We start from the raw sequence: 24740 nt of genomic DNA, 5'->3' as shown, positions 1-24740 counted from the left end.
GACAGATGGCCTAGGCACTGCTGCAATGGCAATCACTGGATTTTCCTGTTCTGGTTCCAAAGAATCTTGTGCCTTACTTGAATAAGAGGCAATCTTAGTCTGACTGCTGGTTGCTTGTGCTGCAGCATGTGGAGTTGGGTCTGTCAGCCTTGTGATGAACTCCTCATTCTGGATCCCATTACTTTCAGTCTCTAAAGTCTTTTGACACTTTGAATTTTGTTCAATTCCAAAGAACTCTGTTTAGATTTGGCTCAGTCGCAGCTCCAGGACATGCCTTTGAAGGCAAGGTTTCCCTTAGTGGCTCCATCTCAGCAGGATGATGATGGTGAAGCTTGGTTAAATCTGGTGTCGGAAGGGAAAGTGGTTTCTGATCTACATCTAAAGTACTGGAGCATGTTGTTTGGACTATTAACACCTGATCAGAACCCTGTAAAGGTAACGTAGAGTCCGATATTAGAGGACCATTACCGGTAGTAGTGGTTGCAGCCAATTCTCCACCTTTGCGGTTAATGCCTTAATGCCAAAATGTTATCAATTTCCCAGTCACAATCAAGGTCAATGTCTGGGTCCTCAGTCCAATCCACTGCATCAATCCCACACAATGAGAGTGATGCTTTGGAACCAACGTTTTAGGGGCTAACAATTTTAAAGGGGCTAACACTCTGCTGCTGCAAGGCTCAACTCACCCAAAGGGAAAAAAACTCTGCTGGTGCAAGGCGCAACTCACTTAAAGGGCCTAACACTCCGTTGGTGCAAGACTGAACTAATTTAAAGGGCCTAAAACTCTGCAGGTAGAAGGCTGAAGTCACCTCAAGAGTCTCAATCTCTGCTGGTAGCTCAGCTTAAGGGCCTCTAACTTATTTTGGAAGGGCTCTCGTGAAGGGCCAGAAAAGTAATTTTTTGAGGTCTCACAACATCACACACACACATGAACAATGACAGTTAAGGGTGGGGGCTGTTGGAGTTCCCATTGCCTATGCCATCTGTGGTTGTCATGGGCAACGTGATTTAAAGGGGTGCATGCTAATGTTTCATTAGCTTAAAATTTGTGTTTCTGTCCATACTAATGTAGAGGAAAGAAGGTTTACAAGTATTTTTCCACTTTCATAGAGGTTCTATTGAGTGTGGAAATTGTCTGGTAGGTTGTGATTGTGGGGTAATCCTGGGACTTGGGCGTGTTAGATGCCCCCAGGCATCGTTCCCCTGCTGTCCCAGTTGCATTGCAGAGGTGTTGGTATCATTTCCTGGGGTGTCATAGTGTACTTGGTGACTCTCCTTAGTCGAACTGTGGTTTCCCCTGAAATGAGCATTTTTTCCCCATAGACTATAATGTGATTCGATATTCGGTTGAATAGTCGAATATTGAGGGGCTACTCGAAACGAATATGGAATATTTCACTACTCGCTCATCTCTGTTCTCTACCCCTGGCCTAGACTAAGGATAAGCCACTAATGTTGTAAACCTGGAAAACCTTTAGTAAGCTCTAAAATCATTTTATACAATATTCAAACTGTTACAGCAATGTTTTTTCATTTGCATAAGAATAAAACACTGATTTTCATGAAAATGGAGAGACAATGCAGAATAAGAAAGGCATCTTTGGAAAGTGGGGAAGCCGTTCTTCAAGGACTGCCATTAGTTTGATATCGATTTTCCTGATGGCAAATAATTACTATAAATGGAGGTGAAAAGTGAATTTCAAGCTAGCCAAACAATATAGCGATATTTAGGGGAGTGTGATTTTTCTATCTGTATATAATACGTCCTGTCCAGCACTTCTGGCGGTGATAACTGAGATTTATTTACCCATTACACATGCCTTTTATCGTGAATAATCCTAAATAAACCGAAACTTCTTCTTGATTCCTGCACTGAAGTGTTAAGGGTCTTAGAGTAATCCGGTGCTATTATTTCACTGAATAAGAGTATGTAATGCGCTGTCACGCTGAACTATCTCCAGTCTTCATCTTTGATTTGGTTAAAAAAGGCAGATTTACAAAGATGAACATGAATTTCTCTTCTGCTGGAACAATGCTGCCCTCTCTAGGCATGTATGGTGGCGTGAATATCCCGGCCACACACATACACATAAACATATCCTTTAGATCAGGCACAAGGCAACTCCGAAGCATAAAAGAAATAGCACATGCAAAGTATATAACATGAAGTGTGTGGACACTAACTGCTAACAACTGACCGGGTGAAAACAGAAACAGAACTAAGAAAATATATGTGATTTTATCCCATGCACATAAAGAAGACTGTTCTCATTAATTTACAGCAAATTAATATCTAGCAAATGGAAAGGAACAAAGTAAATATTAAGTAATAAAAGAAGGTTACATAACTTCTTATTCACATAATCATTTTACACCCTTCACCAACTCCAGTTCTTAGCCTTCCATTAATAGATGTCACTTCACTGATTTCGGCTATTAGTCTATGTACAGTCCGGTGGGCAGTATCAGGCAGGAGAGGGAAAGGGGAGTGATTCTGAACTCAATCAGAGGCAGCCAGTGTCAGAGCTCAGAATCAGCCTGCCTGACACCACCCATTCACCCATCTGATAGGATAGAGCCTGAATAGCATATCAGGTAACAAGGATAACTGCACTTATTGCTCAGGAATGGTGGGGACTAGAGAAGAAATTCCAACTGTGCCAGAATCAGCAGCTATTAAAAAATGATGGACTTGCAGGAGGTGGTAAAAAGTTGTCTTTAAGCAATACTAACCCAGACTTATAGGAAACACCAAAACACTAATTGAATTTGAAAAACAAATCCAAAAAAAGTTGTGAAAACAGAGCTGATTTCAAGGCAGTTTTTCAGCTTGACATGTATTATACTACCAAATATTTAGTACATCAAGGACAAAAGTCACTCCTACTAATCTCTACTAGCTTTCACTAAAGCGGGCCCTACTCATTAGATTTTAGATTGCTAAAGTAGCAGATTTTGGATTGTCTGCTGTTAGTTGGTTGTACATAAACCTGCAACAGTTTGTCCCATACAGCCAATCATATCCTAAAGTTTGTCAGAACTGAAATCTCTTGTGTTGGATTTTTTATTTGTCAAGATCTGAAGTGTATGGGCTAGACTGACAGACTTGTGGCAGATTTTTGCATTGTGGACATTAAAGGCTATTCTTCTCCTACCGTTATTATTCTGATCTGTTCTGCTGTTACGGTGTTATTTAGTTTTTTTGCCATATGCAAATGAGTCTTCAGAAAGCACATGGGTCGTTCCCCTTTGCTCAAAAAGCACAGAGGGCGTTCCCTGTGCTGTCTGAAGACTATCCAGCGACGCGTCAGTCTTCTTCTCCCGGCCGCCTCTTCACCGCGTCATCGGCCATGTCTTCAGCTGGCTCAGCTGACTACACACGTCATTTCCGCCATTTTCCATTGGCTGAACGGATGCTCATGTAAGAAGCCACAGGAAAATGGCTCAACGGACTTGTGCAGTTGGCTCTTTCGGCTGAAGACGCGGCTGATGACGTAGCGAAGAGGCGGTCAGGAGAAGAAGACAGAGGCATCACAGGCTATTCTGACATTGTCTTAGTTCAAAAATGTATTCTAATGATTGAATCTCTTTAATCTCCTGTTGGACATCAGGACCACCATAATTTCCCATAAGTGATCATCAGATACCCACCTGCAATAAGCTATATTGAATATGCTCTGTACAGCGTTAAAGGGGTTGTTCCACAAAGTAAAGTGAAAGGACCTTTCTCTCGCTCTACATTCAACCTGCTTGCAGCCGGGATAAATATGGATGTCACTGGTACAGAACTCAGCTATCTCAAGCTCTTGCACTGAATTGAATAGGAACGCCAAATGTCACCAGTCCCACCCAGTCCTGACCACATTCAGCTTGTCTGCAGTGAGGATATATAGATAGATAGATAGATAGATAGATAGATAGATAGATAGATAGATAGATAGATAGATAGATAGATAATGATATTCTGCCATGCTCATCTTTCCTGTCTACACTCATACCTCTCCCCATACCAGTCTCTGCCCTGGTTTCCCATTCACTTCAGGATCCTCTAAAGCTCTCCACAGTCCTGCACTACATATCCTTTCTACTCTCTGGCTACCTGTGCTCTACATTCTGCCAATGACCTCAGAATAACATCTTGTATAATCTGAACCTCCCACTACCATCTCCAAGACTTTTCCAAAGTTGCACCACTTCTCTAAAATTCTGGAATGTGTTACAGGTTGGAGACTGGCTCATGCCCCTTTATGTGTATTATCTTCGGGTTTTTTTATGAATGATGGCTGCACCATTGTACAAAATAAACACTTTTACCATTTGTGTCAGCCCAGCTATCTCATAAATTGTAAGCTCTTGTACGTAGGCCTCTCATTTCTATTGTTTAGTTTGTTATTCCTTAATGTCCGATTTTGTTTGTACAAAACCTATGAAATTCAATACGAAGTGGTATTGGTTGGCGGTATATAAAACATTATTATTAACGGTATTATATTACAAAAGTAGTAACATTTTAGATCAGGTATTAAAAATCAAGCTGACAGCAGGCACACAGGTCAAATCCACATAGAAACGTACAGTATTGTGCCATCTTACATAGATTCTTATATTTGTTTTGTAGGGGTTACATTTCCTCATTGTTCTAATGCCTGGACTTTTTGCATTGCAACTATTCTAAGCCCGGTCACAGACTACACAAATCCCTCCCTGCTTTCTCTACCACATCTCCCAATTCTGTCATTCATGGCAGAATAGAAAAATGGAACTGAGAAGGCAAATGTGATCACAACCTTAGAAATGAGTCAATAAGTCTGAATGAACATTGGTAGAACTTGTGCCCGGCAGACCTCTAGTGAACATCGCAAAAATGTTTTTAAAATCTCTAGGCAATAATCAAAAACCACAAAGGAACCGGACAGCTATAGCCATAGTAACCCATCATTATATGGAACGCGTACACACTCAGACACAGATACAACACGTAGCATTATCTGCCACAGCTAGCAAGATTCCTTGCACAGATTTGATGCATATTAGTGAGAAGTACAATGGTTGGTCATGAATACTGGAGTACAAATTCACTTGCAGTATGGCCTACATCAAGAATATTTCCCCTTACTACAAAGCTCCATGAACCTATCATGTTCCATATGAATAATGGTAGTAGATCCTTGGGTGTACAGACCAGACTCAACCCCTGTAAAACACAATAGATTCCCCCATTACTTTGCGCTATGGTTTGCTCTAATATGTTGCGACATTTCATAGTAAACATAGTTTTAAAGAAAGTCCGGTATATAAGGAGATGTTTGCTGAGTGGCTTCCCCAGGCTTCTTCCCACATGGATCTACTTGTGTGACAGATCCCTATATGTTCTTTTTAGAAGTAAGTTTTTTCATATGTCGCAATGTTTCAGACTTAAACACATTTTTTTTTTATAATGCGGGAGCCTGTCACCATTTCATGTTGGCCATGGTTGAGACAACATGAGATTGATGATAGGTTCCATTTAATGGGGACCTGGTTGCTGAAGTCAGCCCGGACTGCAGACACAGTACCAATGGAGAGAAGGTACTGTACATAGTGTTGGTGAGAAACAGGCACATTTTTGCTTGACGGTAGCAAGGAATGCACAGTTTTGGGGGCTAACAATATAACAGACACAGTATTGAGACAGCCACACACTATTGGGGCAGGACACCTGGACCTGTATTAAAATCAACCAAGATACAGTGTTGGCCAAAAGTATTCCAGAAAATGATTGCAATCACAAATTCTTTGGTATTATTATCTTCATTTAATTTGTCTTCAATGGAAAACCACAAAAAGAATTGTCAAAAAGCCAAATTGGATATAATCCCACACCAAACATAAAAACGGGGTGGACAAAAGTATTGGCACTGTTTGAAAAATCATGTGATGCTTCTCTAATTTGTGTAAATAACAGCACCTGTTACTTACCTGAAGTACCTAACAGGTGGTGGCAATAACTAAATCACACTTGCAGCCAGTTGAAATGGATTAAAGTTGACTCAACCTCTGTCCTGTGTCCTTGTGTGTACCACATTGAGCATGGAGAAGCAAAATTGTGAGGAAGCATGAGCAATCTCAAGGCTACAAGTCCATCTCCAAAGACCTGAATGTTCCTGTGTCTATCGTGCGCAGTGTCATCAAGAAGTTTAAAGCCCATGGCACTGTGGCTTACCTCCCTAGATGTGGACGGAAAAGAAAAATTGACAAGAGATTTCAACGCAAGATTGTGCGGATGGTGGATAAAGAACCTCAACTAACAACCAAACAAGTTCAAGCTGCCCTGCAGTTCGAGGGTACAACTGTGTCAACCCGTACTATCCGTCGGTGTCTGAATGAAAAGGGACTGTATGGTAGGAGACCCAGGAAGACCCCACTTCTTACCCAGAGACATAAAAAAGCCAGGCTGGAGTTTGCCAAAACTTACCTGAGAAAGCCAAAAATGTTTTGGAAGAATGTTCTCTGGTCAGATGAGACAAAAGTAGAGCTTTTTGGGAAAAGGCATCAACATAGAGTTTACAGGAAAAAAAAAAAGAGGCCTTCAAAGAAAAGAACACGGTCCCTACAGTCAAACATGGCGGAGGTTCCCTGATGTTTTGGGGTTGCTTTGCTGCCTCTGGCACTGGACTGCTTGACCGTGTGCATGGCATTATGAAGTCTGAAGACTACCAACAAATTTTGCAGCATAATGTAGGGCCCAGTGTGAGAAAGCTGGGTCTCCCTCAGAGGTCAGGGGTCTTCCAGCAGGACAATGACCCAAAACACTCTTCAGGTCAGCACTAGAAAATAGTTTGAGAGAAAACACTGGAGACTTCTAAAGTGGCCAGCAATGAGTCCAGACCTGAATCCCATAGAACACCTGTGGAGAGATCTCTTGATGGCAGTTTGGAGAAGGCCCCCTTCACATCTCAGGGACCTGGAGCAGTTTGCCAAAGAAGAATGGTCTAAAATTCCAGCAGAGCATTGTAAGAAACTCATTGCTGGTTACCGGAAGCGGTTGTTCGCAGTTATTTTGTCTAAAGGTTGGGCTACCAAGTATTAGACTGAGGGTGCCAATACTTTTGTCCGGCCCATTTTTGGAGTTTTGTGTAAAATGATCAATGATTTGACTTTTTTTTTCATTCTCTTTTGTGTTTTTGTTTTGGCAGCAGTTGGTAGTGTATTGAGGATTGGAGTTTATGTTTCGATTGGGGATGCGTTTCGAAAATGATGCTCCATTTATGTCTGGGCATGACACTCTGCTGAGACGAATCATGGCTATCAAAATCCTTCATTATGGTGTGAGCCATAGTAAGAGGGGCTGAAAAAAGGGAAACCATTGCCATGAGTCATTTAATTGATGTTTATTCTGCCTCCACCAGTGCCTTACCAGTACTTTACTCACTGTGCCTGCTGTGTTGTGATACCCTTATAGACCACCTGTATGAACAATGTGTGTGGTATTATTGGTCATTGTATGTTACAGTACGGTGGTAATTATGTAGCTGGCAATAATGTGGTTAGCTCTATTAAAGGGGTTGTTTTCTATAATGGCTCATCCTTAGGATGATTTTTGGGGGTTGCACTTGCTCAGTTGTGCACAGTTGTAACAGGCACAGCTCATTGCTCAGTTTACTAAGCCCGGTTTCATACAGTTAAAAACCAACATGGAGGCTGATTCACTCACAGCAGCAGATTCTACATGTATGACACTTTGCACACATGGACAGGAGTGCCTATTCCTTTTCAACCTTTCCTCTGTCCTGGAGCGACCCCCTATGACCTAACCCTCCTTTCCAACCACACTTGGGGATATGCAGGGCACATTTTGGCCTTGGACATCTAAGTACCTCACTGATTCAGCAGGGGCTTGTTCAGTAAACAACAGATTCAAGAAGTATTGGTGGTAAGATCAGTGGTTAAATTGGGCCGGAACGCCCAATTTATGTGCAGAACATAAAAACAGAGTTACTTACCTCTCCTGGCTCCGGAAGGCTTCGAGGCTACTTGGTGATGTCTCAGACATCACATGGGTCGGGGCTTGTGTCCTTATGCGTCGCAATGCAAGCTCCTGCTCAAGTGACATCCCATACGTCATTGAAGATGGCCAACATCTACAGAGAGTGCGCCGACCAGGGAGAGGTAAGTAACAGTGTTTTTATGTTTGCATCCTCCCCTGGGTCTCCGATTATTACACTCTGGGGTCTGAAAAGACCTCAGAGTTTAATAATTGTTTATGGGTTCCCAGAATGGGGCATCATGCTGTGTGTAGGGACCACTATGGGGCATCATACTGTGTGCAGGGGCCACTATGGAGCATAATTCTGTGTGCAGGGGCACTATGGGGCATAACACTGTGTGCAGGGGCCACTATGGGGTATAATACTGTGTGCAGGGGCCAGTATGGGTCATAATACTGTGTGCAGGGGCCAGTATGGGACATAATACTGTATGTAGGGGCCACTATGTGGCATAATGCTGTGCACAGGGGCCACTATGGGGCATAATGCTGTGCACAGGGGCCACTATGGGGCATAATACTGTGTGCAGGGGCCAGTATGGGACATAATACTGTATGTAGGGGCCACTATGGGGTATAATACTGTGTGCAGGGGCCACTATGGGGTATAATACTGTATGTAGGGGCCACTATGGGGCATAATACTGTGTACAGGGGCCAGTATGGGACATAATACTGTATGTAGGGGCCACTATATGGCATAATGCTGTGCACAGGGGCCACTATGGGGCATAATGCTGTGCACAGGGGCCACTATGGGGCATAATGCTGTATGTAGGGGTCACTATGGGGCATAATACTGTGTACAGGGGCCAGTATGGGACATAATACTGTATGTAGGGGCCACTATGGGGTATAATACTGTGTGCAGGGGCCAGTATGGGGTATAATACTGTATGTAGGGGCCACTATGGGGCATAATACTGTGTACAGGGGCCAGTATGGGACATAATACTGTATGTAGGGGCCACTATATGGCATAATGCTGTGCACAGGGGCCACTATGGGGCATAATGCTGTGCACAGGGGCCACTATGGGGCATAATGCTGTGCACAGGGGCCACTATGGGGCATATGGGTGGGGGAGCGTTCTCCCTAAAAAATTTTACCAATTTAAGCAAAGAGAAAGAGCATGGGGGTCTTGTGACATGGTACTGCCTGTTAAACCTTACCTAACCCTTGCTAGTCTAAAGAACTGAAAGTGCTCTTCCAGAATCAAGTGCCCTCTTCTAAGGTTAACTATAAACTATCTGATCAGGGAGTCACTCCCTGAGGTCATCTAGACTGGAGTCATCTAGCAACCCATATACTCCTTTCACCTTCTATAAACTCAGACCAGAAGCTACTCCTGTTTGCACAGAAATACAAAAATGGCAGATAAACTGGAAAGAGCCCAGCATATAGCTAGAAAGTGCAAAGAGACATTTTTCAACAGTTTGTCAAGTTAAAGTTTTATAGAGATCAAATGCATATTATATAGATAGATAGATATAAAATAAATATATAGCTAGATAGGAGAAAGACAGATGGATCGATAGACAGATCGATAGACAGACAGACAAGCGTTACACTTTACTGTCATATTATAACATTATACTTTTATTTCATTAATTCTGATGAATCCCATAATGAGTAGGAGGGTCGCTCAGCATGATGTCGGCACAACAGGGGTATGCGTGGGCTTTTTCTTGCTGTGACGCTGTCTTTGGACTAAGTGATGGATCATATTGTGCTGAGAGACTGTTGCTGGAGTTATCCACCCACGGTGTCGTTCTTTGCATGTGAAAACTTATTGAATGACACTTGTATATCCAGAGCCCACGAATGGACCATACCTGAAATCCATTCAATGTGCACAATGTATGCTCAGATAATGAACTGCTTACAGACAGCAGAGATGATGTTAATGAAATAAAACAGTGAATGGGTAACAAAAGCTAAAGAAGTACTTGTCTGTCTTGTAAGCTTTTCCCCTCCATACAAAGTATTGTTATGTAAGTTAGAACACGGTTCATTTCATTCCATGGCTGCAGTTAGCTATAAATAATAAAAGGTATAATAATGTTCTAATAATTTACCTATATGAACTCACACAATAAAACATGAAAAGAAAAATCTTACCCCTAAATTGTGAGACTATATTAATACAGAGCAGCATATTTACTATCTGAACCATGGAAAGTGTGTCAAGGTGTAAGAAAATCATGACTGACTGCTTTTACCCAGAGATAGCGCCTCAACTGGCTTGTCTGAGGTACTGCAACTCAGCATCAATAGAGCTAACCTGCAATACTATGAACATCCTAGGGATGAAAACTGTAATGTCTTCTTATCCTGGCACAGCCCCTACAAATATTTACTGCCTTGACACCATGTCCATTGAATCACAAAATGGCTCTGGTTAGATATTGTACATAAGATACATACAAACATAAGATTTTTCGAGGCAGATCCCACTGGCTATAACAAGATCCATGCACAAGGTGCCATACAGAAGGATTTCCAGGCTGCATTTTTCTATTTTCTGTTTAGTAGCAGAGTATGGAATATGAAATGCCCCCTATGTATTCCATACAAGTACAACAGTAAATAGAATGGAATGTGTCAGAAAATGAATTAATTTTTAAAGTTTTTGTATTAAATATATAAAAAAAATGGTGATTTTTTTAAATTTCCTTGTCATTATTTAATTTTTAACAAAGCCTCCTAAATAAGACGTCTTCTCTACATATACATAATTCCATACCTGCTAACTGTTCTTCAGACAATGTACAGATCATATTCTGATCACAGATTATAGTATATCAATAAGATGTTGTTTTCTTCTCACTTTCAAGAACCTTATATACATCTTCATAGACATATACTGAAGGACATATTCTTGATATCGTATACCCTGTAAGTATCCAAGCAAAGGTCTATTCTGTGTAATGTGATATTCCTACACACTTCCCTTAAGACAAATAAATAGTGAGATGCATTTTCCATAAGACTTACATATATCATATGTTATTACACACACTGCCCTGTTTCCCCGAAAATAAGACACCCCCCCCCCTTCACCTTCTGGATCACATACAACCAGCAGACATGCCGGTGCTCCGCTAAGGAAGCATCAGCATGACTGCCGATTGTTCCCCGCTCCAGCCGCTGCATAAGACATCCCCCGAAAATAAGAAAGGTCATATATTTCGTTAGATAATAATAAGAGACTGTCTTATTTTCGGGGAAACAGGGTAGTATGTGCTAGTAGGATATGAGGTTCATTTCTCAGGTGTCTACTGTCTAACACATTCAGACACAAGAGGATATTAATGCAAAATCTGTAATAGGGTGCATCTCCTATCTTTTGGTCTTCACCAATTTTAGTGGGCTCAAGTCTTCATTGCATTATGCCATTCATCTGAATTTGGATATTACTTCCATGTGTACCATGCAGCTAAGACATGGGTACAGAGACAATTTGTTTTTTTCACCACCATGCTACAAATGTAGAGATCAAGTTGATCAATTGATTCAGCATTGCAAGTATTTGGTACGGAAGTGGGGCAAATGTGATGGCTAAAACTTAGAAAATGCTGAATTGCTGGATTCATTTTACAGTTTGTTTCTGATAGAAAACTGCAACGTGGACAAAATTGTTGGTACCTCTCATATAATGAGAAAAACGAGGGATACCAACAATTTTGATCATGTGTGTATGTTCACAACCCCATCATAACTGCCCCTAAATTACCATAAGTGAAAATAGTGTTAAAAAATTTTCAATGACAATATTCACTGCATGCAACAGTGTTGACAGAATTAACAGAGAGTAATATAACACAGGGACACATGTTATGTACAAGAACACAATGGCATTGGTCAGAACATCTAATTCATTTAGTCCACACTAGGATTCGTCTGGTTTACCTAGTCTGCAGAACACACAACACATGAGTCACTGATATCTGTGATCCAATAAACTGTAAACCCTATTACACAGCGCTCTACAGTTTAATGCACTTTACTTTCTGATTGAAAAAGGCATCTCCCCTGGGGTTAATCCTCACAATCTTTTGGGACCCTAACTGAATACAATAGTTTTCTTTTACAGCCTTAAAAGTGTAAATTCTCACAGATTGCCAATAATCTCCTCACTGTCCTTGAAGAGGCAACGCCAAGAAATTTGGGGGAAAATATGGGAATTTCCGTCAGTTTGGCAATTTCTTTTATTACCATTTAATATGAAAGATGGAAGAAGCAACATTTTCACTATAATTGAAAGTCTATTATATGATCTAAGGTGGGTATCCACCACTTGAGAGAGTGAAAATACATCAGTGGTCCATCTTGGCTGAGGATGCGCCTGCATGCATTTTGTGTGTGTCGAGATAAGGGGCAGAGAACAGCAGACACCTGGCAGCATTGAAATATAGTGGCGAGGGATTGATGGGTGTAGGTAGCATTATTATTTATTATAGTATGCCCTGTTACATTTTCTAATTTGATATCTTGGAAAACCTTGGTAAGCCTTCGTACAAACAAACAAGAGGGGGCAACACAGTGGCTCAGTGGTTAGCGGTGGAGTCCCGGTAAGTTCGAATCCTGCCAAGGACAACATCTGCAAGGAGTTTGTATGTTCTCTCCATGTTTAGAAGGATTTCCTCCCATATTCCAAAGACATATTGATAGGGGAAACAATGTACATTGAGATCTCTAAATGGGGCTCACAATCTACATAAAAAAACCTTTAATGTCTATGTACTGAGCTTTATCATACATAGAGAAATGTAATTTTTTGATCACTAAATAATTTAGGAAAATGGATTCACTGGTTTCTGACAATATGAGGCCACAGCCACAAACTTCAGTCAAGGATTGAGGCCAAATCCCAAGCCACCAATGACTGCCAAAGATTGATGGCTATCGTACATGGCCAGGGATTTAGACATATGCAGATCATCATGGTTTCTGTTTTAATAGAAACCTTAATACAGATGTGTAGAGTCTTTTATACTATATAATGTAAAGTTTCAATTTTTTATATACTTTCTGCACCAATTCCTGAGGGTTCAGTAAGTCCAGTTTTTAGTCTATATAAACGTATGTCCTGTCATGTGAAGGATATACACATGCTCATCTTGATACAATAGCACTGTAACTGCGACAATAGCAGCAATAGCACAATAGACTTTCCTCTTTTGCAAGTCTCTACATAAAATTGGAGGCATACTAAGGTAGAGTAGAGTCTTTTATAATTTAATAACCAAAGTTGGATGTATTCCGCCATCTTGGTAGCAAATTCACATTTAACTCAATGAATGATTGCTAGTATAGACAAATAGTGGGCAAGCGTGTTCCTAAAAGTATGCATTAAACTTGTACACAGGGAGAGCGTACAAATTCCTTTTAGATGTTGCTCTTGAGCTTAGGACTCCAGCACTGTAATGGATCATTGCTAACCCCTGAGCCACCATGTTACCCTACCTTGTGCTTGCTACAGCATCTTTAACAGGTGTCATCCACAAATGCCAGCCATAAGAAAGTCAGCTAAGTCGCCCCTAAGAAATTGTACTGAAATGGGATTCAGTGGTCATTCTCATATAATGTAGAATAAGATCATTTTCAGGCTCAGGCTCAGGCCCTGGGAATTCGTATATTCCTACTTTACTGAAATATTTATAGCTGAACATACAGACATTGCTGTGGTTGAAGTATTTCTGATTATAGTAACTGCATTATGCTGTTCATAGAAATGCCAACATGTCCTGTCAATTTAGGTGGGATCCACCGACAATCTGTTGCTGAGTTGAATAGGCCTGTAAATGGGAAGTCATGGATCAAAGCTGTCAGCAGACGTGTGATTCATCTCCAAGCTCTCATGTCTATGATCAGCTTTGTGAAAGGTTATTTTATGCATATGCAATGTAAAAATCCAAATATATACCATTTCAGAATTTCCTGGTATACACAATAAGTACATTTGCAAAAGTGATATATATTTTCTAACTATTATGCTAAATACACTGATGTATAACATATCGGTGCATATATCAAAGAGTATTAAGTGAGACAGGACATAGAGCATCGCAATAGGTAACAATAAGATACAAACTATCCAATAAGTAAGAAAAGAAAGAAATGCATGTTTAAGTAGTTTTTATTGCTAGAATTTTTATGAATATTTTACATGGTTTACAATAAGAAAAAGAAAACAAGAAAAAATTCTGGTTATATAATAGTGATACTAGGTATGACTGTCAGTGAAAAAGACTTGGGGATTTTGGTGGACAGTAAGCTTACCTTTAGTGACCAGTGCCAGGCATCTACATCTAAGGCTAATAAAATTATAGGATGCATCAAAAGGGGCATAGACACTCATGACCAGAGCATAGTGATGCCTCTATACAAATCACTAACACAGACACATATAGAGTATTGGGCACAATTTTGGGCCCCAGTGTAAAAGGAGGATAAAAGTGCACAAGACGGAGTGCAGGGAAGGGCGACCAAGAATGGGTGGATTGGAATACACTGACAGATTGAGGATTCATGAAAATGACTGTGCTGTTTTTCACAGACTTAAGATCCATGAATATAGGATATGTTGGTCCATTTAAAGGGCTTGTTCTCACGACAATGAATAATGGTCATGTCACGGCCACTTTTTGAACAGTCATCACACGGCAATCTTAAATCCCATGAATGTCTATGTGTTTATTCACATGTGTCTATGTCTATAAAAGCAAACAAAGATAGAACACGTCAGTTTTCTTTACTGATGGGAAAAACAGTTCCTTAAAAAAAAAATATGTGAGTAGACCTACAGATATTCATGGATTTTACAACAGCCGACAAAAGACGTCTACGGGGATATATAATCACAATGTAAAAATACATGAAGGGACAATACAAAGAACTTTCTAAGGGCTCGTTCACACGGAGCAATGCGCCGCTTTTACAAGACATTTACAAAACATGCACCGTCAAAATCGCGGCGCAAACGTTCCGTAAACGCGCCGCGTTGCGTGCCGCGTTTACTCCGTGTGAACGAGCCCTAAGGATCTTTTTACTCGTAGGCCGGTGGCCGGTGGCCATGGATGTCTTTCTTCAAAGGAAATATCTTACAGATTCTGCAAATGACAAGCTGATACAAGGTTTTATACTAACTTCAAAATATAGAATTAGGAAGGAATGTTTACCTCAGGGGCAACTGGCATCAGCCTCATGGGGTTTTTCTTACTGTCCTCTGGATCAACACTGTAGGGTTATAGGTTGGAGTGAATGGACCTGTGTGTTATTTCAACCTTATCTACTATGTTACTATGTAAATGATTCAGTAACATTGGAAATTTCATTAAAACAAGCAAACAGGGTAACAGATGGGCTATGCAATGTGTTGTCCATGACTAGGAGAAATTGTCTGCTGGAAACAGTGCCATGCGTGTCCATGTGTACTGCTGGTCTTACAGTTCTGGTCCATTCCCATGCAGACAAGCTGCAATACATGACTGAGCCCATGGACTTACATAGTGCTGTTTCTGGAAAAAATGACAGACCCTTTATTCTAGTCCTGAACAACCCCTTTAACACTTGCATATATACATCTTTTTTATGCAACGGACTGTAACTTTGTAACCATCTAATACAATTCTTCCATAATCTACGGCCAGGGCTGTCTTGACATGTTTTCGAGTAAAATATTGCAGGACCTTTATGAATGAGAGAACTGTCTGCAACACCGTTTGCCGCATCTACAGCCAGAAAACTGTTCACAACATAGATACAGTATATTTTTCCCTGCTTCTATATTACAATACATGCTGCATGTGACATCTTTATATATATATATATATATATATATATATATATATATATATATATATATATGTTTGAGTATGTGAATATTTCTTGCTGTGTAACTTCCATTGGGTTCATGCAGGTGGATTTTTCTGTGGCCCCTAAATACTGTTGTTCCAAGCCAGTGATACATAAAGTGATGACTTCCATCTTATTCTGCCCTTGAATAGTTATTTATATAACCTGACCTACTTATGTATTACTTGAATTAGTCTATTTATAATGTTGACTATAGGTTGGGTAGGTATATTTATTGCCAGTGCCACATTGTATCTCTCTGTGCTTGTAGATGCTTTCTGTATTGTACTATTATATCAGTATTGTTGTATTTATATTTATTACTTAATAAAATGATATATTTCACCCTTTATTTCTATGTAGGTAGTAATTTGAAGAGCCCCATGAAGGGCCGATAGATATGCCTATGGGGTAATTGTAGGTATTGTATATATTCTATGTGGCATGATATATATAGTCTTATATCATACTTTACACTATTTAACCTATCAGGATCTGAATCTCAGATGTATTTGTCCATGGGTAGTTCTGCTCATTTTCAGGGGTATGCAGGTACAGGACATGGGTCGCAGCAGCAGTTCCTAATAAAACCTGCATGTATCATTACGGATGCTATTCCCACAGCAGTTGCATTAAACTATTGTATTATTCATAGCAGTCATTCATGGCTTGAGATGCACATGTTAATACTGACATAATGTACTGTTATCACTGGTGGTCAATGGACTTCCTGCACAAGAAGGCTATGCAAGGCTCTGCCTGGCTAAAAAGCGGACACAGCACATTGGTAACAGAAGCATAAACCAAAATGACGTTTGTAAAGCAGCTGCCAAAGAAGCAAAAGTTAAAAAAAAAAAATCAGAAGGGAAAAAGCCACTAGAGAAACCTCAGAGATGCTGAGCTCCCAGAGTAGCCTCAACGTGTAGCAGCCTCTAATGTCAGTGTGATAGGATATTCCAGGAAGGGGAGAGGCAAAAAAAGACTGTGTGGGATCTGCTGGACAAATAATAAGACCTGCACACTGCACAGAGTCTGGACAGAACCTGGTGTCTGTCAATAAACATGCACATTGGAGGCTCCTCAGAACTTCTGCTCTGCACATCCCATAGCCAGTGGCTGTGCACCCAAAGACATTGCATTGTGACACTTTACTGAACCATACGAGAACATGCTCTAGATGGTTTTGTTGAGTTACTGGAGGAACACAAAAAGCTCCCTCTGGCTCTGATTTTTTTTTTTTCACTATAGTTGAAGAAGTAAAATCTGAAGATGTGGGGGTGGGAGGATTGCCCCCTCTGCGTTGGATTTAGTGGCTGTCATGCAGAGAAGGATTGGGGAGGAATTGTACAATGACTGAGCTGGTCTCTATGGCCATTAAGGGTATTAATCTCTCTCTCCACCTTCTTTCTCTTTGGCCTCCTCTGATGGAAAGACAGCTCCTGACCGCTGTGTCACCTACTCAGTAGGGGCAGAACATGTCCCTGGGTCCTCATTGTTAGCATAAGCTGAGGTCTACTTATTCAGTGCTGGCTGGGATTTTGTCTTCAACCTTCCACTACATCTTCTCACATATTACTGCATCCACGACAGTTCACCTCCATAGCAACTTTCTCTTTTTTTTGTCTGGAGCGGCAGCAACACCAGAAATATTGAAAACTCACAAGTGAATGAAACATACCTCAAAGTATTCCCTGGCATTGAGTTGCCTACATCTGCAGTGTCCTCAGGTGGAGCTGAACAGAAGCCTGCAGTGACTGGGTCCATCCTGCGAAGCCACCTGCTGAATCCACTGCAGATATGAGGATCCTCACTTTCCTGGTCGGCCTCAAGACTTTATGGGTTTTGGCATTCTCCTCCTTGTCGAATACCATGGCTGTGAATAACAGCGGCAAGTGGTGGTAAGTGGTCCTATTCACTATGGTGGGCTGGATGTGGAATAGGAGCTCATGCAACAATGTATCTGTGTTTAGCTCAATGGAAGTTTAAGGATGAGATATTTTTATAACATAAAATGGTGAATTCCTATAACTAGACTTATGTCAAGTTTTCGAATTTCTGTTGAATGAAACCTTTAAGGCATTACTGTATGTAGCCATCCTTAATGCTGGATAATGGCCTGGAAGTAACACAGTCTGCCACCAATATATCATTGCATACTGTACAACTCTGCAGCCGTAAGGTGTATTTATTGCATACTATATAACTGCAGCCATATGATGTATTCATTACTGTGCACCTGCACTAAATATTGGAGGCTGTATATATAATGTTTGTCAATATACATAGTCTGTATCTACTACATATCAAGAAACTGCATGTATGTTAACATAATAACTATATGTAACCTGTAAATAGTATAAGTTATACCAATATCTATTAATAGTTCACCTATTCTTCACCTGTAAACCATATTCTAATCCTTGTAACAGTGTTTCAATAACTATGATAGAACTACACAAGCACTTTTAAGCGTTCTAACATGATCTCAGAATAAAAATACAGAAAGCATGCATATGTGTGTATTAACCAAGGATCTAAAATAGTATTTGCTTCCCATAGAGTACAACAGTCCATTATGTACATGCATGCAGTATGATGAATATTGTTCCTAACTTGCCTGTGCTGTAGTGTTCAAATATTATATTTTGTATAGATTGTATATTATCAGCACTGTACATGAGATCTACTAAACAATACACAGTGTATGTCTGCACCTGTACTAACCCGTGCCTGATTTCATATGTATAACACATCATATAATATCTGCATTCAGTGTTTCAGTGCACCTAACCTGTGCCTATTATAATGGTATCAACCGTAACAATATTACATCTTACCTTATGAAGTGTAATATTGTTTATATCTAGTTTGTAGAAGAGTATAGCCCTTTACATCTATGTAATTATTGTATATATTACTGTCTAATATTATAATAAAAAATAAAAGTAACAATATTAGCAATTAGGGATCAATAATGATATGTATGATTTATGACTAGAATAGGAATTTATATCAGTAGCACAAACTATCAATTATTGGTGTTGTATGGTTTGTTGCTTTGTTTATATGGAACAAATGAATGACTGTCATATTGAAATATTATTACACTGCAGGACTTACATGATCCCCCCCCCCCAAGACTACTGCAGTTTGAGCAGCCACATTATTATATTGCCTTGTTATATTACATTTCTAATGCACATACACAAGTCAGCCCATATTATTACATTGCTGTTGCACTTTAGGATAATTCATTCTATTCTGTTTATATACAATATTTTTGGAGCTGTAGACTGAACCTATTCTCAGACTCCGTGCCGGGCGGTTTCATATGAACTGTTTCATTAGCATGAACCCACAAAGCAGCCATAGTATGAATTATATGAAATCACAATCTCCACTTCCCTTGCATCAATCGATATGTTTCTAACCACAGAAATGGTAACATAACACTGTGCCTTATACATCCATATGCACGTAAAAGAGCCATGTGGTTGCCCAGAGTGTAAACAGAGCAGAAGGAAAAGCAGAGGTGATACTTATAATAGCTGTGTGATTATACAGTGTGATAGTCCATGTATAACTAGACATATGTACGGCTGTTAACACTCCGCGCAGACATATCTGCATAAAGAATTCAGAAGAATATACTGAATGTATTTGTGTCTGTAACACAAAGACGTCTGTGTCATGTAACACAAGAAGTTTAACATCTTTCTCAGTCTGCATATTGCTATAAATCCCTGAATGTATTGATATTTACTGTCTTCCTTTGTCTAATACCCTTTGTATCTTCCAGGGGTATAATAAACATAGCTTCCAATGGAAACGTGCTGCCAGGTACAGACGTAGGCCCAGTTCCCCTTGTGTTAGATCCAAGTCTTCAACTTTTGAGCAGAAGACAGAGACGTCTAATCCGTCAAAATCCAGGAATCCTACAAAGCATTACACGTGGGCTTCTTAGTGCCATCCGAGAATGCAAGTGGCAATTCCGAAACCGTCGTTGGAACTGTCCTACAGGACCTGGAAACCAAGTGTTTGGCAAAATAATTAACCGAGGTAAGGAATAAATGGCATGAATGCTGAAAACTTAAGAGAAAATATGGTATTGTGTTTGTGTGGTGTAAGTATGTGAAAGTAAGTTATTGTATCTTTGAATGGCTGCATAGTCTTGTACAATAATCTAAAGACAGGAATTTTGGAAAAAAAATTGTTCCCCCAAATAACTTCAGTTCTTACAGCCATTTGCATTTACTGTTCAATATAAGCAGCTGCAATGCTATAAATATACTATAGGCTTCATGCACATTATGTTACTGTACCACAGTAATAGATTTCTCCATGTGTTGCAGGCTGCAGGGAGACGGCCTTTGTGTTTGCCATCACTAGTGCTGGTGTAACCCATTCTGTGGCTCGCTCCTGTTCAGAGGGGTCTATTGAATCCTGCTCATGTGATTACCGGCGTCGAGGGCCTGGAGGTCCAGATTGGCACTGGGGAGGCTGCAGTGACAACATTGAATTTGGAAGGTTCATAGGAAAAGAGTTTGTTGACTCCAGTGAAAGAGGGAGAGATCTAAAATATCTGGTGAATCTGCACAATAACCAAGCGGGGAGAATGGTAAGTGACATTTCTGAATCTAGATCATTAAATTGTGTGGAAAGGTCCAAAACATTAAAACCTCTGAAAATTGTAATGAACTACTTGTATTAACTTGTGAAAGTGGTAGCTGTCAAGGAGACAAATATACAGTATATATCAGACAGTATAAGAGTAGTCAGGTCTTGAAGTAGCCAGTGTCCAAGAAAAATGAGCCAGTGTAAAGATCTGAGCAACTTTGCCAAGGGGTATACAAGTATCTTCAAAATAAAGGGTCTTATTGGGTTTTCCCTATAGACTGTGGTGGGTTCCTATCAAAATTGGTTCAAGGCAGCGAAACTGTTGAATAATGACAGGTCCATGGGTGCCCAAGGCCTGTGCACAAATTTCTGACAATATTAAAGGAGTTGTCCAACCACCATGTTCTTTACTGGTCTATGCTCTTCTGACTCCAGCAAAGACCTGTCAAGACAACATGACTGCCTTAGCAGACTGACAGCGGGGTAACCTCAGTGGTGGTGACTTGTCCTGACTAAAACCAGTAATTGGCTGGAGGTGTCACATGTTGTGTTGATATGTTGTTGCTGCAGCAGAAACAATACAGACTAGGAGGACATGAGAGTCTTAGGGGATTGATAAATGTTATTTCTTCTATTATTTTATGATAGTAAGGTATTACCACAAACCTATGAGACTGTGTAGCCACAGACTGGTCAGAATGCCAATGCTGACACCTGCCTACAGTGAGCATGAAAAGTAGACCACAGAACAAGAAAATGGTAGTCCTGTCTGGACCTTTACATCATGGGTACAAGTCTGATATACCTATGAATCACAGGTTATATGTCTTTTATATGGTGAAGAGATAGCGCTAGGATTCCCAATGGGAAAATGGCAAGTTGGAAGAGTCAGTTTGATGATCTGGTGTTGTTCTTCTGGGAAACCTTGTGTTCTGACATTAATGTGGATGTTACCACCAGCGTACCAATATATTACTGCAGACCAAATACCCCGCCATGGTAATGGTATTTTCTAATGTCAGTAGCCTTTTTCAATATAATAATGCATTCTGGCTTAGGGTTTGAGGAGCATGATAAAGAGATCAAGGTGTCAGTTTGGCTTCCAATTTCCCAAGATCTCACTCTGTTGGATACACAGACAAACATGTTCAATCCATGAAAGCTTCGTCTAGCTGCTTAGAGGACCAATCAGCCTAAGGAGTTGCTGCTGTTACCTTAGTACCAGATACCACAGGACACTTTCAGAAATCTTGTGGAGTCCTCAATAGAAAAGAAGTGTTTTGTCTCCTCAATGGGAGGTGCTCAATTAGACAGGTGGTCACAATAGTAAGACTCACTCCACTATTCCTAGTGTTCTAACAACTTGACATATCTATAAAACAAATCTATTTTCCTCAGATTTCCATTTTGAATGTAAGGTATGTTAAGGCACATCTCTATTATTTTACTGCATTTTTCTAAAAATTCTCTTTATGTCTGGCAGACTGTAATGACAGAGATGCGCCAGGAATGCAAGTGTCATGGAATGTCAGGATCCTGCTCTCTTCGGACCTGCTGGATGCGTCTTCCTCCATTTCGGTCAGTGGGGGATGCTTTGAAAGATCGATTTGATGGTGCATCAAAAGTCACGTACAGTAACAATGGCAGCAACCGCGGAAGTTCTCGTAGTGACCTCCCACATCTGGAACCTGAGAACCCTTCCCATGCAATGCCTTCTTCTAGAGATTTGGTGTACTTTGAGAAATCTCCAAACTTCTGCAGCCCAAGCGAAAAGACTGGAACCCCAGGTACAACAGGGCGAATATGCAACAGCACCTCTTTGGGCCTGGATGGCTGTGAACTTCTGTGCTGTGGCCGAGGTTATAGGAGTCGAGCTGAAAAGGTCACTGAAAGGTGTCACTGCACCTTCCACTGGTGTTGTCACGTCACCTGTTTGAACTGCACCACCACACAGATAGTCCACGAATGCTTGTGAATGTCACTCTCCAGTCCTCTGCACTGAGTATACTACCACTTTGAGTTGCCTCTTATTTAAAGGTTGGGAGGAGTGGCAGCGTGACTTCAGGTCAGGAGATAGCATTGGCACATGAATGGCTGGCATTGCACACAGAATAAATCAGGGACATGAGATACTACTCTACAATAACAAGTCATTGGTGATGCACAGATTTCTCAGTTTGGAGTTCTTCAATCTCATGATACACAAATCCATGGTGCCATACCGATCTGTATAGTACGCTACAGGCAATGTACATATGTTGTAGAGTTGTTCAGCTAGCACTGATAATCCTGCACTGATAATGGTATTATTTGCTTAACCTCATATACCTTATACATAGGGATTCATGCCAAACCAAGGTACCTCAACAGAAATAATAGAAAGCAATGAAGCAAAGCAGTTACTGGTCTGCTATGCAGAAGGACGGCAGATATACTCAGTAGCAAGGTGTGATGCTTCTCAAGACTAAATATCTCAAGGCCACTATTACTTTCAGCATATATTCATAGTCAAATGAATCTCCTGTTACTAGTGCACAGGCTCGTGATACTGGGCTATTATCTGCAGTTTTGCAGCCTATGATATGAAGGAGAGGTGCTAAGAAGATTAAATCTAACAAAGCCTGTATGTCTGAGATCTAGGGCCTCCCAAGAAACTCATCTCAAGATAATGGTGAAGAGAACCATGTAAGTGAATATAGGCAAAGAATGAGCCGCTCAAAGCAACTGCAATTCCTGTAGGAGTAAATGCGACTTTAAAACATGAATGAATATTTGTCAAGAAGAAGCAATAGTGACAGAATACCCACTGGGAATAATATTAGGATGTGAATATGACAAAGGGTGTTTTATTTACGTACTCAGCTGGATAAGTGGTGGGAACAAAAATGAAGATGCTGAGATTCCAATATGTGTTATTCACAGGCCTTGTTTAGGGAACGGGCCAAATGATTCCCCTCGATGGGCCCAGCACCAAAGAACTCATAAGCAGAAGAAATTAAAACTTGTCACGTAAGGCCATTACTTTTAAGGGGACGTTCCTTTTAACACAAAGGCAGAAAGTCTTTCTATAAATGCACTTTTACAATTACTAAATGTATTTCCTTAATATCAAGTAGCTGTAATTTATAGTGGGCAATGGGGCGTATGGTTAATAGAGGAGAATAGGACGATATCACTCATACTGAGGTCAACTATAGTCTAGGGGGGATACAGAACACAATATATGAGACTCTCCTCATACAGATTCTTTATTACTTAAGGTTAAATTGTATTTTTACATTTCTTGCCTCATTTTTTTAATGGTTCTTCTCTCTATATTTGTATCTTCCCTGCATTTTGTCATTGACCATTGATGTTTAGTGACTGTTCCTCATGTAAAACCTAATTTGGATCTCCCTAAAGGATAACCAATAAATCCCTTTAACAGAAGAACTACTGAAAGGCCCTTTATAATACATAAAGATATTGAGTAAAGTATTCAATAGCTTTCTTAGTGCTGCTGTATCCCTATAATAACACGTCCAGTTCTGTGATCTGGCAGTTCAGTGTATGGGTAAAAGTCGCTATCTACATCAATACTACAACACATATTGTTATTCCATTATTTAGGATGTGGATATTGACTGTTGGCTACACATTGTCCCTATGACAGCAATAAAATAGATGCGGACCAGAACGGGAAGTGTCGATAGTTTCCTGCCCAATAAATGGCCTTTTTATAGCACTTCTGTGTTCTCCTTTAGTGGGATATCTGTGTAATGTTGGTGGTGTCACAGGGCTTGGGCGCTTAATGGTCTATGTTATTTATCAGACTTACTGAGACAATTGTATAATGTATGATCTTATGCCACTTATACCATGTTCAATAGAAAGATTTATGTCATTGCGATATTGTATCATTATCACATAGTAGTGTGGTGGTGTTATATGTACACTGAATAGTTGGATATTCATTCCTATAATCCTCTCTTTTAGCATACCACTAATGTACAGAAAGCTTTTACTAGATGTTACTACTAAGGGTATGAGCTCTGTTCTCCTTAAACAGACCAAACATTCATGTCTTCTCAGTGGTAGAGGGGAATATTCTGATGGAGGACATCATGGAAGCAGTTTATCTCCTATGAGCTCTAAGGGTTGCCCATGTGGAAATTCAACATGTCTGATCCTATTTTTTCCAAAAGATGGGCAAAAATCTAAGATCAACTGTTCGGGTTGAAAATGACAGGTTGGCTGA

The 24740-nt window shown here is 40.3% G+C and overlaps 1 protein-coding gene across 1 annotated transcript; it reads left to right on the top strand.

Annotated features, from left to right (window-relative positions):
• Nucleotides 1-17683: 17683 nt before the first annotated feature.
• Nucleotides 17684-22478, top strand: WNT1 (Wnt family member 1). The gene is made up of 4 exons (XM_075262847.1): nt 17684-17784; nt 19686-19945; nt 20239-20504; nt 21987-22478. The coding sequence occupies exons 1-4, from the start codon at nt 17684-17686 to the stop codon at nt 22476-22478; spliced, it is 1119 nt and encodes a 372-aa protein (XP_075118948.1).
• Nucleotides 22479-24740: the final 2262 nt, after the last annotated feature.

This window comes from Leptodactylus fuscus, chromosome 2 (assembly GCF_031893055.1).
Source record: "Leptodactylus fuscus isolate aLepFus1 chromosome 2, aLepFus1.hap2, whole genome shotgun sequence".
NCBI classification, from domain to species: Eukaryota; Metazoa; Chordata; class Amphibia; order Anura; family Leptodactylidae; genus Leptodactylus; species Leptodactylus fuscus.
Note: the sequence above shows the minus strand (reverse complement) of the source record. Positions and strands in the feature narration are given on the sequence as shown.

What these genes read in the sequence shown, in the direction of transcription:
- WNT1 (XM_075262847.1), top strand. Translation starts at nt 17,684, where the DNA reads ATGAGGATCCTCACTTTCCTGGTCGGCCTCAAGACTTTATGGGTTTTG. An exon ending in AATAACAGCGGCAAGTGGTG is followed by an intron (nt 17,785 to 19,685) that starts GTAAGTGGTCCT and finishes TGTATCTTCCAG; the next exon opens with GGGTATAATAAACATAGCTT. An exon ending in TGGCAAAATAATTAACCGAG is followed by an intron (nt 19,946 to 20,238) that starts GTAAGGAATAAA and finishes CATGTGTTGCAG; the next exon opens with GCTGCAGGGAGACGGCCTTT.